The sequence below is a fragment of the Schistocerca nitens genome, chromosome 9 (genome assembly GCF_023898315.1).
Source record: "Schistocerca nitens isolate TAMUIC-IGC-003100 chromosome 9, iqSchNite1.1, whole genome shotgun sequence".
In the NCBI taxonomy this organism is placed as follows: Eukaryota; Metazoa; Arthropoda; class Insecta; order Orthoptera; family Acrididae; genus Schistocerca; species Schistocerca nitens.
The window spans coordinates 160,562,009-160,580,926 of NC_064622.1; the positions used below are offsets into that span (position 1 = coordinate 160,562,009).

The window sequence follows — 18,918 nt, forward strand, 5'->3', positions numbered from 1 at the left end:
TCGGCAATCTCACTGGAGATTCTGTATCACAAGCTCTACTACCACAACCTTTGCAGTGTGGACTAGAGAGTTCTCTACCCCAACCTTCACACTCTCATCAGCTTCTCACTTACATGTCTCCTTACCCAGTTCTCCATCCAACAAAATATGCAGAGCTGGATATCAAGCTCCAGTAGACGAACAACAATGGAATGACAAGCATTCTGCAGCACAAGCATCTCAAATCCATTGGAACCGTAGTCAGTAATAGCCAGTTTTATACTTTTCAATATTTTTCTTCGGGCTTTCCCACATTTTGGAGGAACATCCTATGCTCACAGGCCATATTTTCCGTCGTATAAAACAAATAAATTAGACAATGCACTACTACTCACCAGGCTGTTAGCACTGTGTTCATGTTTCCCGTTGAAACATCAGTCTGGTGTGGCATGTGACCGATCCTTGTAGAAACTTAGACGAATTTTTACACTGAAGTGTAATTGCCATACGATTCATATTATACATTGAAAATGGAGCTATGATTCTTCTAATTCCGTTACGATATCAGACCTTTACGATAATAACTTCTTTTTCGTTACACAAACGTATGTTTTTATTTTCAACTTTGTTGTGTTTACAATCCATGTCACTAAACAGAAACAGACTTTGCTGCTGCCTCCTCAGACGGAGGCTGGAAAATAGTAAGCCAAAATTCTGAGTGTACAGCTTAAAATACTTACTTGAAACTGCTTACAACAGAATGTACTCTCATGAATCTCATTTCCGCATTTATCAACGTGTAGCCGTACCAGTCAGAGAAGATCAAACATGGCAGCAATATCTATTAGTCTCCAATTTGATTTTGGATCCAGAGACGCACGAAGCCTACGCTGGTGTACACCGCCAGCGGGTACTCGCAGTTCTCGTCCCACCAGGACGCGATGCCGACCTCCACGCTTCCGAACACTAGCGGACTCCCGGAGTCACCATTGCAGGGGCTCTTGTTGATGGCACCTGCGCACATCATACTCTCGGTGACTGGGTTGTAATCGGCAAATATGTCCTTGCAGATCGATGTTTTGCCAACGGAGAGGTCCACTTTCTGCAACTGTTCAGGTCGGTTGCCGTCGCCGTCCGAGCCCCAGCCGACGACAGTGACAGGGAGGCCTGCAGGGGCCTCGTATCCGAATTTAGAAGGCAGGTTGACGATCTGGATGTTCGGTCCCACCGGGAACGGTTCAGAAGGCTGTGAACAATATGATACGTTACTCACAAGGACTAGGAACTCTCTAAAATTCACTGACTGCAATGGGAAGTGCTACACTATAAACACATTGACAAACGCTACGAAAGTAATACTACCGTATTATATGCCTGAAAGATATGTTATTAAAATTTCATCCCTACACGAACTTATTTTCAATACTTTCAGAGAAGAAAAATGCCTTTCCTACTGATGAACAACGGTGTGGTTACATAATGGCTAAAGAGTGTGTGATAACATGGACGTGAGCTTATTGACATGCTTCGGAGTTTGAGAAAAGTTGAATCATTGGCATGAGTAGTATAGGAGCATCCTACAAAGAGACTGCACACAAAATTGACTTTAACAGAATCGCTGCTAACGTAATGATGATGACGAGATGGAGGTAACAAGAAGAATCCCTGTCCTTCTAGGAGAACTACACTACAAGATCTTAGTATTGTTGGGCTGAGAATGAACTCGGAAAGATAGATTTTGGTTCCACATCAGCTGTAAAATGTATCAGAGCAAACGGAAATTTGTGCCGAATCGGGCCTCGAACCCGAATTTCCCGCTCGTCGCGGAGCTGTCGCTTTAACAACTTCGGCTATCCGAGCACGAAGCCCAGATCTTCAAGCGTCCTGGTATCTTGTGCGAGCAGAAGGGAGTCAAGAGGCTGGTGCCCGAACCGCGCAACAACTCTGGGTTCGGTGTGGGGCGGCGGTGGGGTGGGTGGACTGCTGTGGCCTGTTGTGGGGTTGTGATCCACTGAGGGCTACGGCGGGACGAAGCATCTCCGTCGTTTCTAGGTCCCCAGTTCAATACACACTGTGTATTTGGTTGATGCTTTATTATTTTCTATACTTATCAAAAATGGTTCAAATGGCTCTGAGCACTATGCGACTTAACTTCTGTGGTCATCAGTCGCCTAGAACTTAGAACTAATTAAACCTAACTAACCTAAGGACATCACACACACCCATGCCCGAGGCAGGATTCGAACCTGCGACCGTAGCGGTCACGCGGTTCCAGACTGAAGCGCCTTTAACCGCACGGCCACACCGGCCGGCTATACTTATCCATGCCCTTCTATAATACTGATAATTCCAGTGGAGCAAGAGTTTTATGCAGTACTAGCTTAGTACCCACCGTTGCCCAAGAATGTATTTATTCTAGTCTTCTGTTAGTCCGTCTTCCCCTTCCCCCTCGCTTTGTGCAGGGCGAAATTCGCTAGATATACAGGTAAAATTTGTGTACAAGTACATGTGAAAAAATGTTAAAGAAAAGAGTTTGAGAAAAGTAAGGAAACTGATAACACTGTGAGCTTTACTTTTGTAGACCTGTGTGTTCATGTCTTCCAGACGCTCAGTCCGTGTTTCAGCTCCTTACAGTGACTACGCGAATTTTGAGAGTTCCATCAACGCGTTTATGTCGTTTGTTAAGAAAATCTGACAGCGGAATTTAGAGCAACGTTATGCCATCAGTCTTCTTGTTAAAAATGCGGTATCCACGCGTATGACGTTTGAAAAGTTGTAATAGGTGTATGCGGAGCGTTCCTTGTCAATAGCACACCTTTTCGCCTGCACAAATCATTTTTGAAAGGCCGAGTTCACGTTGAAAATAAATCTCGTTCAGGGAGACCATCAGCTTCACAAACCGACGTTAACATCGAACGCGTGCATCCTCTTGTGAAATCAGACCGACGTTTAAGAATAATGATGGGTGACCTGTTGAACACTTTCACGCTACATCAAATTTTGACCGACATTTTGCACACGCGAAAGATTTGTGCGAAAATGATACAGAAAAACCTAACAACTGAGCAGATGGACAACCGAAGAAATGTGTCAGTTGATATTCTTGAGAGGATTGTCAGTGACCACGAATGATTCAGGCGTGTAATCACAGGTGATTAATCCTGGATTTCTGTGTCAGATCATGAGACAAAGCGACAAAGTGTGGAGTGGCACAATGAGACATCTCTTCGATTGAAAAATGCTCGAATGAGCAAATAAAGGGTCAAAACAATGCTGATACGGGTTTTTTAATGTAGGGGTATCGTTCAAAAGGAATTTGTTCCTCCAGGATAAACTGTCAATCAAGTGTTTTACAGAGTTGTCCATGAAAGGCTCAGGTAAACGGTGAATCAAGTGAAACCTGGACATAGCAGGCAAGTGGATTGTGCATCATGACAACGCCCCATCTCACACTACCACTTCCATCAAGGAACTTACTATCTCAAAAGGCTTTCCTTTTGTCCTACACCCCTTCCCCTCTAATTACCTGATCTGAGGCGTTGTGGAAGGAAGAAAGATTGGGTTTAACGTTCCGTCGATATCTAGGTCATTTGAAATTGTGCACAGGCTGGGATTGTTGGGATTGTGTCAAGGATGGGAAAGGAAATCGGTCGTGCCCTTTCGTAGTAGCCATCCCAGCATTCTTCTGGAGTGATTTAGGGAAATCACAGAAAACCTAAACCTGGATGGCTGGACTCGAGTTTAAATCGTTGCCCCACCCTCCCCAATGCGAGTCCATTGTGTTAACCACTGAACCACTGTGCCATCTCGCTCAGTCTTTGCGCTTGCCACTTTTTTCTTTCCCTGAAATTGAAAAATGTCTTAATAGGACGTCATTTTGGTGCTCTGGAGTTCATTCAAAAGAATGTAATAGGCATGTTAAAGGCCCTTTCAGTTGAAGCCTGTCACTGCTGCTACCAAGAATGGAAACAAGAACCCCACCAGTGTATAGGTGTGAACAGTAATGTTCTCTGAAACAAATAAAAAATTTGGTGGATAAAATATCAGTCTCATAACTTTTCTCACACACCTTATATGTATGAAATATATTTCACATGTCCATATGCGATTAAAGCCACTGACAAAAAGCTCATCATAAACCCATGGAACTATTTAAGTGAAGTTTGGTAGATTTATTAGTTAAAATCTGGGAAGATAGGGATAAGAACCAACAGTCTCCTAATGAGATGAGTATGATGATATGGAGAGAGATAAGGGTGGATTGTGCGAGAGAGGGAAGAGATAGGTATAAACAGGGGGAGGAGGTGTAGGATGGACACAGATAGGGAAGAGGGAAATGGACAGAGAAAATGGAGAGGAGATGGACAGAGAAAGGAAGGAGTAGGAGATGGACAGAGAGAGGGGAGGAAGAGACAGGTGGGGGTAGGAGATTTACAGATGGAGGGGGAGGAGGAAATGGACAGAGAAAGGAAAAGGGAGAGAAGGAAGAAGAGGAGATGTACTGGGAGTGGGGAGTGGAGAAGATGGACAGAGAAAGTGGGTGTCTCAGAGAGAGAGGGAGAGGGAGAAGTGGAGGTGATGAACAGGAATAGCGCGTATGGATAGAGAGAGGAGAGTTGAATGAAGAGAGTAGGGTTGGGTAGAGAGAGAAAGGAGGAGTAGGTGGATAGAGGATACATGGTTATTAGTGGATGCTTGGTTATCTGAACAGTGACTTGCAAACAGAAACTGGGGAAGTTAGCCAGTGTGAATCTCTGCAGTCTACTGTAAGTTCCATGTATAACAAAATTTATCTGGGTCGCCACCCAATATAACTACAACTGGAAAAATTTAATATCAGAACTGAATTAATCACTGAAAAGTCTACAAATGAATTAATCACTGAAAAGTCTACAAATGAATTAATCACTGAAAAGTCTACAAATATAAGGCCTGCCTTTTACGCTTCAGAAATGCCAGCTCGTACTAAAAATAATCTTACGAAAGGGGAAGGGTTTTACTGAGAATCAGTCATCACAGTTTCAACATAGTTTAAGTAAAACGTCATAATAACAATTCACAAAGTAATTCTAAATTATGATCTGTCCTTGGCTGTTACGTAATTAACTCACATTACTATTGTATTGATTGCTGTGGTACACTGCGGTGATAAACGAAAAAGAAATCTTACACGCGAACGGAAAACTTTCACACAGACATACATGATTCACACACAAGAATAAAGATTAAAAAGAATTTTGCCTAGCACAGTAAGTCACAGGCTCAGAGGCTCATCCCTGTCGCTTTGAACTAAAGTGAATAACAATACAACGGAACACATTTCGACAAAGAAATTTATGTGCATCACCTTGCACATCAAACTAAAGTACGCTGGCGTAAAACACCTGCAAATGCCGTGAATATTAATGAAGGAAGCAAAATTATTAAGACTCGTGAAAGCTTCAAGAAAACAAATGTAAATTGTCAAGACTCAAATAGCACTAAAATATCACGCGGAATTAAGAATAAAACTTATTTCCCTTTCTCTGTTCATACACGGTGAAATCACCATCATGTGGTACGAAAAAAGCTACACAATCTTAAAACTGAAACGAAATGAGAAGTAGAAGAAATTAAACACACACACACACACACATGGGAAAAGTTAACACATACATTCCAGTTAGAAGTCAGACAAATCCGAAAGCTGCGATGGAGCGACGAACTTCCTACACCACGTGTTCTGCTTACACAAAGCACATACAGAAAAATGTATTTGTGACTGCACTCGGGAAAATATAAGAATTCGACTACCGAACTTGAAAACTGACTACCGGATCAAATGCGTACATCAGCTGGAAGAACTACACACCATCCCACGTTAACACACTCACCAGCACCAAGTAGCTCTTAAGAGTATCGTCTTCACACACCAAAGGTTTAGTCCCGAATGCCGAGAGCATGCTCTTCCTGCAACGAACTTCTCCCAGGTAGCCGGAAGAGACTAGAGGGGTCCTTTCCGCCACCAACTTAACTACTGTCGAAAGACTACCGAAAGGGTGCAAATCTCTTTGCCTTGAGGGGAAAGTTACGTTAGCTACGCTGTTGCTACCACAGCAGTCAGTCAGATGCTGTACTGGTATCGTATATAAGACAGATTCAACATACACACTCACTCCCTCATTCATACAGATGACAAAGACAGAAAGGAAATTTGGGAGCACAAAATGTGCTTATAGGAAAAATTGATACTTTAACGTAATTGTGTACCACTCATTGGGGACAATCAAGAAGTACAAAACTAAATTTCAAGTAAATGAGCTTGGTAGTAGCAAATACAAGTTGAGTAGTATGAAACAAATGTAACAGAGACGTTTCAGCAGGAAGGAGAACAGAGAGAGGGGACAAGAGGAGATGGACAGAGAGGGGGGAAGGGGGGGGGGGAAGCGAAGATGGACAGGTGGCAGATTGGAGTAAATAAAGAACCAGCCAACACTGTGTCTCCAGTCACTTGTTTAATAAAGTTTATTTCCTTTTAACACGTTTCTTGTAGTGGTCATTTTCGCAGCAGCTGTATATAAATTGCAGTTGTTTCAAAGAAAATGCCCTTTTTGCATGCTGCACATCGAAATTTTTATTGTTATTTATGCACCCAGACGCGTTTCGCCTTTTTTACAAGGCATCTTCAGTGGGTGTCCTGAAATATTACATGATTTGTCCATTTTTATACATAGGTTATGGTTTCACATCTAGGTTATAGGTTTAAAAACAGTTCGTTAACGATTTGTTATGAAAATACACATTCATTGCATTTAAGCAAACTGCTTTTACTCATCTGGCAACCAGGTGAACATCTTACAGTTCACTTTCAGTTCACTGTTTAACAGACACATCACTGTAATTGCCATCTTTTTAGTACAGAGTTAGAAAAACAAATGAAACTGAAATATTTCCATGACCCTTCTTCTCTCATACGTCAGACAGTAAGAGAAGAGAAACAGAAGTGTATGCCAGCCACAAACGTCATATCGAGTGCACAAGTGGTACCAATCATGAACGTCGATCACATACGTCGGGATATAAAAGAGGACACTGAGAGAGGAGACGAGTGTCGAGTGTTCGTCAACTGTTACGCCGCTAGACGTCGACACTTAACAACAATTCTATTCTCGTCAGTTGTCTGCAGACGATTATAGTCGACCTGTAGGCCGAAGATAATCGCGGTACTCTGGAGTGGTGACTCACCAACACACCATACTCGTTCTTTGTCACCAAACAGAGGCACCAGCAGCTCGCCCAGCCGCTGAATTCAAGAAAACTATGCAAGGCGACCATCTATGAAGGTAAGGCAGCCTTAGATGGAAATCTTCCATGGAATACAGGTAACAAGATGGCAGGAAATCTCATCGACGTCATTATCGACGACCATCCAGTCTGGGCGTAAGACGACTCAGCGGCCTTTGTTTTCTGTAATGCTTGCCTATCGTTGCCAGGAAAAGAAGATTATATTCCGTGATACCGAAGCAACTGCGCTGAAGGTCGCAAAGAGGAAATACATCCATCAGACAGGATCATGTATTTGGAGAATAACTTTCAATAACATAACACAGCTCTCCGAATTTGTCGATTTAACAGAATGTATTCATCACTCTCGTATGGGACATCTTATTGGCATCACAAGCATGGACTGTGGGAGATCAGAGTTTTGACAGACGAAGCTATTCCAACAGTCACACATGAAGACTGCTCTGATGGGTTGTTTGCCTTTGAAGACGTTTTTCTCCCCGTATCGTCGACGAGAAGAGTTCCAGCCGTCAGTCGAGATGCACAGTCAAACTGTGAAGGTTTTGTCGACTGCAAAAAGCTGCTCAGGATTATAAAAAATCTTAATGCCAGCATAATCATACGCACTATGGGTGGTCAAGCAGAACTATAGATCACTAACTGTTACGAGCAAGCACATATCATCCCTAAAGGTATGTGTGTAGGGACATCCGAACCAGCCTATGGTGGGCAGCTTAATGTCGTCGACGAAGAATCGTGCTCCGCTACTACTGCAGACAACGCAGGAGACGAAGCTGCTATCGAACTGTCAATAGGGTGTTGTCTGACCGAGGAACAAACTCGGCGAGAATTAGCCATTCTGCATCAATTTTCAGACGCATTCAAATCCAAAGTGGAGAAAAGATAGACCAAGCGGTCCATGATAAAACACCGTATCGACGTTGCTGACCACCCACCAGGTAGGCAGGATTCGTATAGACTGTCTCCGATTGAACGACGGATACTCCAGGAAGACGTGGAGAAGATACTGACAGATGATATCACTGTACTTTAAGAATCCCTCTCCTGTGGTCCTTGTGAAGAAAAAGTAAGGCACATCGCATATTTGCGTTGACTACCTGCGACTGAGCAAAATCAATTGGTGTTCATGCCAAATCAGGTTCAAAGCTTTATTCATATGACTGTTTTTATTCACATAGGGAGTGGATTGGAGATGGACGGCAGTGTGTAAAAAAAGGAGTCTGAGCAGATAAAAAAGATCTTGCACACCAAAATAGTGCTAAACCATTGCAAACTCACCATGAATTTTCATGTAACTACTGATGCATCAGGATATGGAATATCCTCAGTGATTTACCAAGCAAGAAAGGTAGAAGTGTCAAGAGTAGAAAGAACGATTGTTTTTGTCAGTGGATTACCTACACAGTGTGAACGTTAATACTGAGAAAGAGACATTGGCAGCAATCTGGACTTGCAAAGAAGTTCGTTATTTGTCAGCAGGACATAATGCTATCAGCCACTCAGATCACAGAGTCATTACTTCTCTGATACACAGTAAATTATAAGACACTAAACTAACAAGGTAGGCGTTATTATCACAAGAGTTTGATATTCAGGTAATGTATGTAAAAAGAAAAGTGAAACAGGTAGCAGATGCTTTTTCAAGACTGCCAGTGGGACAAAAATAGCATACTGACAATTGTGAATTCAAGTATGATGTTCGAATTAATTTTTAATGAGGCTACCAGTGACAAAGTGATAAAGGAATTAATGGCTAAGGCTAAAATAGAGGGAATTTTTCAAGACTGCCAGTGGGACAAAAATAGCATACTGACAATTGCGAATTCAAGTATGATGTTCGAATTAATTTTTAATGAGGCTACCAGTGACAAAGTGATAAAGGAATTAATGGCTAAGGCTAAAATAGAGGGAAGATCCATGGATTAACGAAGTATTGAAAAAACTGGAAGTAGACAAGGCTCATCACAGAATAAGAGAGAGATTTATTGAAAGATTCACTACTTTACATGAAGTTCTGTTTTGAGGTTCCATATTGGAGACTTTGTATTCCACAAAGCTATGTGGAATCACTGGTCAAACTTGTAAATGTTGAATATAGTCATTTTTACCACAAAAATACATTAATCACATGAACAAATATTATAATTTGAAACGGAAACACTAAAAAATGTGAGAGCTATATAAAAAGCTGAAAGGGAATACATAGGGAATTAAATATCAATAATAGTGATACATATTTATGGGCCAATTCCAACATGAACGTGAGGAGTGCAGTATATTTTCGTGGCATTATAAGTTCGGTCAAAATTAACGAAATTCTACCCAATAGTAAAGGTAATTATTAAACTGCATGCGTAAATTCTCAAAACTGAATATTTCAGTAAAGTACCCAGATCCTAGAAACTTTTGACTATTAATGGATCTCAGTTTACAAACCAAAATTTTAGGCAATTTATGAAAGAAAAGTACTTGAAGCATATGCATACCTTAAGGTTTCATCCACAGAGAATCCCAGCTGGTAGGGTGAGAGAAACTGAAAGATTCTTTAGGACATGCTGCGGAAAAAGACGCATTTGGTGAACACAATTCATGTTAGGCTTTGAAATTATTTTATATGATTTACATCACACTAGTATGGAGCTGAATTTTGAAACTGATTAATTGGTCAGTGGTAGATACAGTACTGTACTGTACTGACATGATAAACCAAAACTTAAGCAGAAAGATAACAGTTATGAAGAAAATATTAATCTCATTACTCAGGAAGCAAATTACCCGGTAGGAGAAAACGTTTTGGTAAAGATACATAAAAAGTGATAGGACTGGGAAAAATATGAATGATTTCATTTATACCAAGGACCCTTATCGACATTAAACATCCTAAAGCAAATTTGTTCAGAGATATAGAAACAGAATCAGGACAAACTACCCTCATTGTGTTTGTGATTGGAACAGGAAGGAAATGACTAGTAGTGGTACAGGGTGCTTGGAGAAAGTATGTGTAATGACAGGGTAATGTAGTCAATGAGGTGCAAGCAGTAGGTATTAGACAGGGAATATATTGAAATGTTCAAATATGTGTGAAATCGTATGGGACTTAACTGCTAAGGTCATCAGTTGCTAAGCTTACACATTACTTAACCTAAATTATCCTAAGGACAAACACACACACACGCCCATGCCCGAGGGAGGACTCGAACCCCCGCCGGGACCAGCCGGACAGGGAATACATCAACGCACTTCAGGAAGATTAAGCTCCGTTGCGGAAAATACTTTACGAAATTTACAACAGCCCTAAGATACAGAAGAGAAAACGTAACATTACGGTACAGCCTCTGAAGAAGATTATGTTTACATCATCTGAATCATTATGCCACTGAAAAATGGTTAACATTAAGTGGACAGATGAAGTATGGAGTGAAGAAGCCTATAGGAGATTAATTACCATTAAACGGGGCATGTTCGTGAGACATGTACTATGTACTATGTACAAATAGTTATCTTTGCACCTCCAGAAGAAGTAGACGAGAAAATAGTCGGGGTAGCAAAGGTAAGAAAAACACATTGTAGAAAGTGTTAGTTAGAAGAAGTACTTGCGTAGATATGGAAATATTAGCACGGTATAGAAAAGAGGGAGGGTAGAATCTAACAAGTCGAAAGACTGATTGCAAATAGAAATAGAGTCTCTGCACTGGAGAATCACATTCTCAGTAAAGAAGATTGCAATAGTATAATATTTCACAGCAATGGGAACACAATAAGAAAGATTTGAAACGATCAAGGGCAAAATGAAAAGCAGCTTAGACAAGGCGACAGAAGATTTAAAGAAATGAACTAAATACAAAGCATAAAGTGAAAGTCGCCAAACAGGATTTTCGATCCATAAACAGTAACGTCACTTCTCCAGCACGAGCGCTGGGGAAACTCCCCTTTATAAGAGTTGACGACACCGTTTCTGACAGAGCTCAGTCTATAGAGCTGTGAGGTGGAAGGAGTATATAGAGGGTCTATTCAATTGAGATAGACTTGAGCGCAGTATAAAATAAATGAAAAGTGGCGTAGATGAAGATGAGATGGGAAATATGATACTACGAGAAAAATTTGACAGAACGCTGAAAGACCTGAATTAAAACAAGGTCCCAGTAGTAGACGACATTCCGTCAGAACTTCTGATAGCCTTGGGAGAGCCAGCCGTGACAAAATTCTTCCACCTGATGTGCAATATGTATGAGACAGGCAAAATACCCTCAGACTTCAAGAAGGCTGTAATAATTCGAATTCCAAAGAAAGCAGAGTGCTGTCAGATGTGAATATTACCGAAATATCAGTTTAATATGTTATTATCGCAAAATACTAACACGACTTCTTTACAGGAGAGTGGAAAAACTTGCAGAAGCCGACCTCAGAGAAGATCAGTTTGGATTCCGGAGAAATGTGATGCAATAGTGACCCTATTACTTATTTTAGAAGATAGGTTAAGGAAAGGCAACTCAATGTTTATAGCATTTGTAGACCTAGCGTAAGCTTTTAACAATATTGACTGGAATACTGTCTTTGAAATTATGAGGGAATCAAGGGTAAAATATAGGAAGCGAGAGGCTTTTTACATCTTGTACAGACACCAGATGGCAGTTATAAAAGTCGAGGGGCGAGAAAGGGAGGCAGTGGTTGAGAAGTGAGGGAGATAGTGTTGTAGCCTATCGTCGATGTTATTCAATCTGTAAATTGAGGAACCAGTAAAAATTTGGACTTGGAATTAAAGTCCAGGAAGACGAAATAAAAAATCTGATTTTTGCAGATGACATTGTAATTCCGTCGGAGACATCAAAGGACATGGAAGAGCAGCTGAAAGGAACGGATAGCACAGATGAAGGCTGAAGATTAGATGGGTATATCACATAACTAATGAGGAAGTACTGAATAGAGTATATCGAAGATGGACGAAAGTAATGAGAAGTAGCAGAACTGAAAATAACGAGAAATTTAACATCAGGATTGGTGATCACGAAGTAGCTGAAGTTAAGGCAGCAAAATAACCCATGACGGACGGAGCAAGGAGGACATCAAAAGCAGACTAGCACTAGCAAAAAGGACATTCCTGGCCAAGACAGGTCTACCAGTACCAAACATAGGCCTCAATTTCAGCAAGTAATTTCTGACAATGTACGTTTCAAGCACCGCATTGTATGGTAGTGAAACAAGGACTGTAGGAAAACCGGAACAGAATAGAATCGAAGCATTTGAGATGTCGTGCTGCATAAGAACGTTGAGACTTCCCTAACAAGGCAAGGAATGAGGATGTTCCCCGCAGAATCGACCGGGAAAGGAATGTATGGGAAACACTGGCAAGAAGAATTGACAGGATGGTAGGACATATGTTAAGACATCACGGAATAACTTCCGTTGTACTTGAGAGGGCTGCAAAGGATGAAAATGGTAGAGGAGGACAAAGACTGAAATGACGGAATACGTCCAGCAAATAACTGAGGACATATGTTGTAAGAGTTACTCTGAGATGAAGAGGTTGTCGCAGTAGAGGTATTAGTGGCGGGCCGCATCGAACCAGTCAGAAGACTGATGACCCAAGAAAAAATGGCAGCTATACTACGGTATTAAAAACGTAACTCAAAACTGGCCTCGATTCTCCTGTACAGGCAGGCGGTGTTGGTAAGTGGCGTAATGTAACGCGCCCACCTGCTGGACTGGACAGTAGACTGATAGAAATACTACGAAAAATGCACACAAGTCATTCAGCGCCTTCAGTTGATGGTTGGTATGAGTACAATGTATACCAAAGAAGACATAGTACAAGTAATGCTACTCATCTATAAAGAATGTGAGTTAGCAAAGAGGTCACCCTTGTAAGGTTTCTTATTTACAATTCACATACATACAGGGAGTACGGTACTGTAGTATATTTAATAATATGTCGTGTACAGTAAAGGCAGTCAATGATTTATAACTGTATCCCAGGTAGCTAAACAGCATTTGGATGTTTTATTTCGCTTCGGAACGTCAGATTATGTGTGATGGTAGGGGTAAAAGGCACAACCTGTGTGTGACGGCACATTTCATAATGGGAGTAACGCTGACAAATGTAAATCGCTGCGCTTCAAACGTACCATTGAAGATAAAGTCAATGGCGTTAAGTAATGGTATACACTGAGATGACAAAAATTAACGGTGTATCTCCTAGTACTGCATGACTTCCTTTTGAACGCCGTTGTACAGTAACTCGATGTGGAATGGACTCGACAAATCCTTGGAAGTCCCCTGCAGAAGTATTGAGCCATGCTGCTGCTATAATCGGCCATAGCAGCGAAAGTGCTGTAGGTGCAGTAATTTATGCATGAATTCAATTCTCGATTATGGTCCGTAAATGTTCGATGGAATCCATGTCGGGCGATTTGGGAGACCAAATCATTTTCTCGAACTGCGCAGAATCTTCGAACCAATCGCGAACTACTGTGACCCAGTGATCGGTTCATTTGGAACAAAGGACCCAGTCTGTTGCATGCAAACGCACCTCACATCATTACAGAACCACTTCCACCTTGCACAGTGCCTTGTTGACAACTTGGGTCCATGGTTTCTTGGGATCTGCGCGATGTTCGAACCCCAGCATCCGCTCTTACATGCTGGAATCGGCACTCATCTTACGAGGCCGCTGTTTTCCAGTCGCCTAGAGTTCAATCGATGTAGTCACGAGTCCAGGAGAGGTGTTGCAGGCGATGCCGTACTGTTAGCAGAGGCACTCGCGTCGGTCGACTGATTCCATAGCCCATTAAAGCCAAATTTCGCGTCGCACTGTCCGTACGGATACGTTCGTCGTACGTCCCACATTGTTTTCTGCGGTTATTTCACCCAGTGTTGCTTGTCTGTTAGCAATCACAAATATACGCAAACACTACTCTTCTCACCACGGACAACAAATTTCATATTCTCGCACACTCTTGACACTGTGGATCTCAGATTATTGAATTCCCTGAAGATTTCCGAAACTGAATGTCCCATCAGTCTATCTCCGACTACCATTCCGCGTTCAAAGTCTGTCAATTTCCGTCGTTCGGCCAAAATTATGTCGGAAACCTTATCACGTAAATCATCTGTGTACCAATGACAACTCCTCCATTGCACTGCCCTTATATACATTGTTTACGCGATACGACCGTCATCTGTAATGTGCCCATTTCTAGCCCATGACTTTTTGTCACCTCAGTGCAGCACTTTGAGTCATTACATCGAAGCACAACTAATAACTGCTGGGAAAGTATGATCGATAAACTTGCTGTCGGTCGTAACAGCGCATTCCCGAAAAAACGATGCGGTGGAAAAAATCTAAAATGCGCTTTATGTAGCATTAGAAATAATATGTGAAAAAAACTGAATAAAAATTTCATTAATTTGAATTTGGACCTTACAGTGAGGGCTTCCACGACAGGATGTCTCAGTTACTACAGAAAAATTTTAATAATTTTAGAATGTGAGCTGGGAAGATATCCAACTTAACTGCTAGACAGTCTGCCGAGATATATCGCTGTGGCCTCAGAAACATTTCGATTCTCATCGCTTCGTCGAGTCGGCAGTCGCAGAGTCGGCAGGGCTCAACGTCGATTGGAGCACTTTAAAGGATGTCCAGCGCGGCTCTGGACGAAAAGACAGGGACCAGAAAGTTTCTCGAATCACGGCCATACGACCAGGATGATTTACTACCCTTTGCATTATCTTTACGGCTGACAAACTCAAATCGAAAATAAATTACTGCAATTGCTAATATACAGGGTGAAGAGTATTTAAATCGATAAACTCTAGGAGGTTGTAGGGGACATCAAATCAAATATTTTCTCCTAATGTCATTTTTTCCTATGAGGATTATTTAAACCGGTGGAGGCCGTATTACGCTCTTCAGTTGTAGGCAACTGCTGTCCACCAGTGTAGTAGTGCATTGTCTCTGTTTACTAATGGAGCGATACACCTGGGGTGAGTACACTGATATGGTTGGTGCGTACTACGTAGCGGACCCCAACGGACGAGCCGCACAGCGGATTTATCAACAACAATATCCTAATCGCCGTATGCCGCATCATACGACCTTTGCTGCTGTGTACCAACGTCTGCGTGAGACCGGGTCATTTAGCAGATTACCTGGCCAGGGACGCCGTCGCACGGTAAGTACGCTGCAATTTGAGGAAGCTGTCTCGCAGCATGTGGAGCGGGATCCTTCAATCAGCACTCATGCAATTGCACGTAACATGGGGAGGAATCAGACGAATGTAAGAACAGTCCTTCGAGAGCAATTGTTACGTCCATTTCACTTACAGCGTGTCCACAACCTGGAACCAGATAGTTACCCACCCAGAGCACAGTTTTCGCAGTGGTACCTGGAAGAGTGTTAAATGCATCCTATATTTCCATTGTTTACCCATAAAGCAACGTTCGGGCGTGATGGAGTCTTCAACATGCACAATTCGCATGTTTGGAGTGAGGATAACCCACATAGCACAGTTATTAGCGCTCATCAAGTGCGTTTCTTCGTTAATGTATGGATCGCTGTTGTTGGGGACTGTTTAATTGGACCGTATCTGCTACATAGGCCATTACATGGCAGGCACTATTACAATTTTCTCGCTAGAGCATTGCCAGAAGTGCTGGAAGACGTCACGCTCCCTACAAGACAACGCATTTGGTTCTAACATGACGGGGCGCCGGCACATTTCAGTCGTCGTGTGCGTCGATTCCTGACCGACGGTTTCCAGAAAAGTGGATTGGCAGAGGTGGTCCTGTACCATGGCCTGCTCGATCTCCAGATATGTTCAAAAATGTTTCAAATGGCTCTGAGCACTATGTGACTTAACATCTATGGTCATCAGTCCCCTAGAACTTATAACTACTTAAACCTAACTAACCAAAGGACATCACACAACACCCAGCCATCAGGAGGTAGAGAAAATCCCTGACCCCGCCGGGAATCGAACCCGGGAACCCGGGCGTGGGAAGCGAGAACGCTACCGCACGACCACGAGATGCGGGCTCCAGATATGTCCCCCCTGGACATTTTTGTGTGCGGAGAGATGCGCAACATTGTTTACGTAACTCCTGTTGCATCAGAAGACGATCTGGTTGCCCGGATAGAAGCAGCAGCAGGAACAATCCAGAGTACTCCTGGGAATTTTTTCCGTGTCAGACAGAACATGATCCGACGGTGTAACCTTTGTTTACGTGTCAGTGGAGGCATCTTTGAAAACCTACTGTAATAGAAATTGGCTTGTGTTAATGTGTTGTGTCTTGGTCATAAAAAAATGGAAAAGTGTTTGGGGAAAAATATTTGTTTTGATGTCCCCTACAACCTCCCAGAGTTTGTCGGTTTAAATACTTTTCACCCTATAATTCAAGTTACGTCCAACACTGTTTTCGCTACCGTAATGATTTAAATGAAGCGCACTGTAGTCGACTGTGGCAGGTCTCACCGTTTTGGATAAAAGGACTAGTGCATCATACACTCCTGGAAATTGAAATAAGAACACCGTGAATTCATTGTCCCAGGAAGGGGAAACTTTATTGACACATTCCTGGGGTCAGATACATCACATGATCACACTGACAGAACCACAGGCACATAGACACAGGCAACAGAGCATGCACAATGTCGGCACTAGTACAGTGTATATCCACCTTTCGCAGCAATGCAGGCTGCTATTCTCCCATGGAGACGATCGTAGAGATGCTGGATGTAGTCCTGTGGAACGGCTTGCCATGCCATTTCCACCTGGCGCCTCAGTTGGACCAGCGTTCGTGCTGGACGTGCAGACCGCGTGAGACGACGCTTCATCCAGTCCCAAACATGCTCAATGGGGGACAGATCCGGAGATCTTGCTGGCCAGGGTAGTTGACTTACACCTTCTAGAGCACGTTGGGTGGCACGGGATACATGCGGACGTGCATTGTCCTGTTGGAACAGCAAGTTCCCTTGCCGGTCTAGGAATGGTAGAACGATGGGTTCGATGACGGTTTGGATGTACCGTGCACTATTCAGTGTCCCCTCGACGATCACCAGTGGTGTACGGCCAGTGTAGGAGATCGCTCCCCACACCATGATGCCGGGTGTTGGCCCTGTGTGCCTCGGTCGTATGCAGTCCTGATTGTGGCGCTCACCTGCACGGCGCCAAACACGCATACGACCATCATTGGCACCAAGGCAGAAGCGACTCTCATCGCTGAAGACGACACGTCTCCATTCGTCCCTCCATTCACGCCTGTCGCGACACCACTGGAGGCGGGCTGCACGATGTTGGGGCGTGAGCGGAAGACGGCCTAACGGTGTGCGGGACCGTAGCCCAGCTTCATGGAGACGGTTGCGAATGGTCCTCGCCGATACCCCAGGAGCAACAGTGTCCCTAATTTGCTGGGAAGTGGCGGTGCGGTCCCCTACGGCACTGCGTAGGATCCTCCGGTCTTGGCGTGCATCCGTGCGTCGCTGCGGTCCGGTCCCAGGTCGACGGGCACGTGCACCTTCCGCCGACCACTGGCGACAGCATCGATGTACTGTGGAGACCTCACGCCCCACGTGTTGAGCAATTCGGCGGTACGTCCACCCGGCCTCCCGCATGCCCACTATACGCCCTCGCTCAAAGTCCGTCAACTGCACATACGGTTCACGTCCACGCTGTCGCGGCATGCTACCAGTGTTAAAGACTGCGATGGAGCTCCGTATGCCACGGCAAACTGGCTCACATTGACGGCGGCGGTGCACAAATGCTGCGCAGCTAGCGCCATTCGACGGCCAACCCCGCGGTTCCTGGTGTGTCCGCTGTGCCGTGCTTGTGATCATTGCTTGTACAGCCCTCTCGCAGTGTCCGGAGCAAGTATGGTGGGTCTGACACACCGGTGTCAATGTGTTCTTTTTTCCATTTCCAGGAATGTATATAGAGGAAACGTCAACTTACCTGCAAGAGAGCGACGTCGTAATCGAGGTTGCTGCTGTTTAAATCCTCGTGGTAAATGACTGTCGATACGTTGAAGACGACTCCGCCACTCTCCCTTTCTGACGAGCCAGCCCGCAGCAACATCTTGTCCACGTCGTCGTATAAGCAGTGTGCCGCAGTCATTACCCACATCCTGGCGATTATGGAGCCGCCGCACACGTGTGTGGCCAGCAACTGTATGGAGAGGAGCCAAGGGTGCTCCTCTATGGTCGTGCTTTCGCCGTTCACGATGCGGCCTTGGTCCCCCCTACTCCACGGCGCCCTGACTCTGGGGACCGTCAACGCCGGTGCCAACGGGCACGCCACGATGACAAGTGCTCGCAACATTGCGGCGACAGCGAGTGTCCGCTCCTGAAGCCGGCTTCCTTTCTTACTACAGACATTAACACGTGCTCGTGCTTAAAATGATCTCTCTGACGCAACAGGTTTTTCCTACTTACGTTTTTTGCCTACTATCAGGTATTAAAAATACTCGCAAATGTCGTATTACATCGTTAACGTCAAACCCAATCAAACTCTCATCTTGACAAACGAGCTCATCTCTTTTATCATATTAATTTGAGTCTAAATCTGGAAGGACGCCACTCGTTACAGTCTTTGTACACTATTTATCAGGTAAGTATTATTGTATCTTGAAGCGAGGCAGTTCCATTGTTTTTCTGAGTTGCGCTAA

The 18,918-nt window shown here is 43.6% G+C and overlaps 1 protein-coding gene across 1 annotated transcript; it reads right to left on the bottom strand.

The window, feature by feature from the left end:
- Nucleotides 1-823: 823 nt before the first annotated feature.
- LOC126204075 (trypsin beta-like) lies at nt 824-18,572 on the bottom strand. The gene is made up of 2 exons (XM_049938495.1): nt 18,207-18,572; nt 824-1,225 (listed from the first exon to the last, which is right to left on the bottom strand). The coding sequence occupies exons 1-2, from the start codon at nt 18,570-18,572 to the stop codon at nt 824-826; spliced, it is 768 nt and encodes a 255-aa protein (XP_049794452.1).
- Between the last annotated feature and the right edge of the window lie 346 nt (nt 18,573-18,918).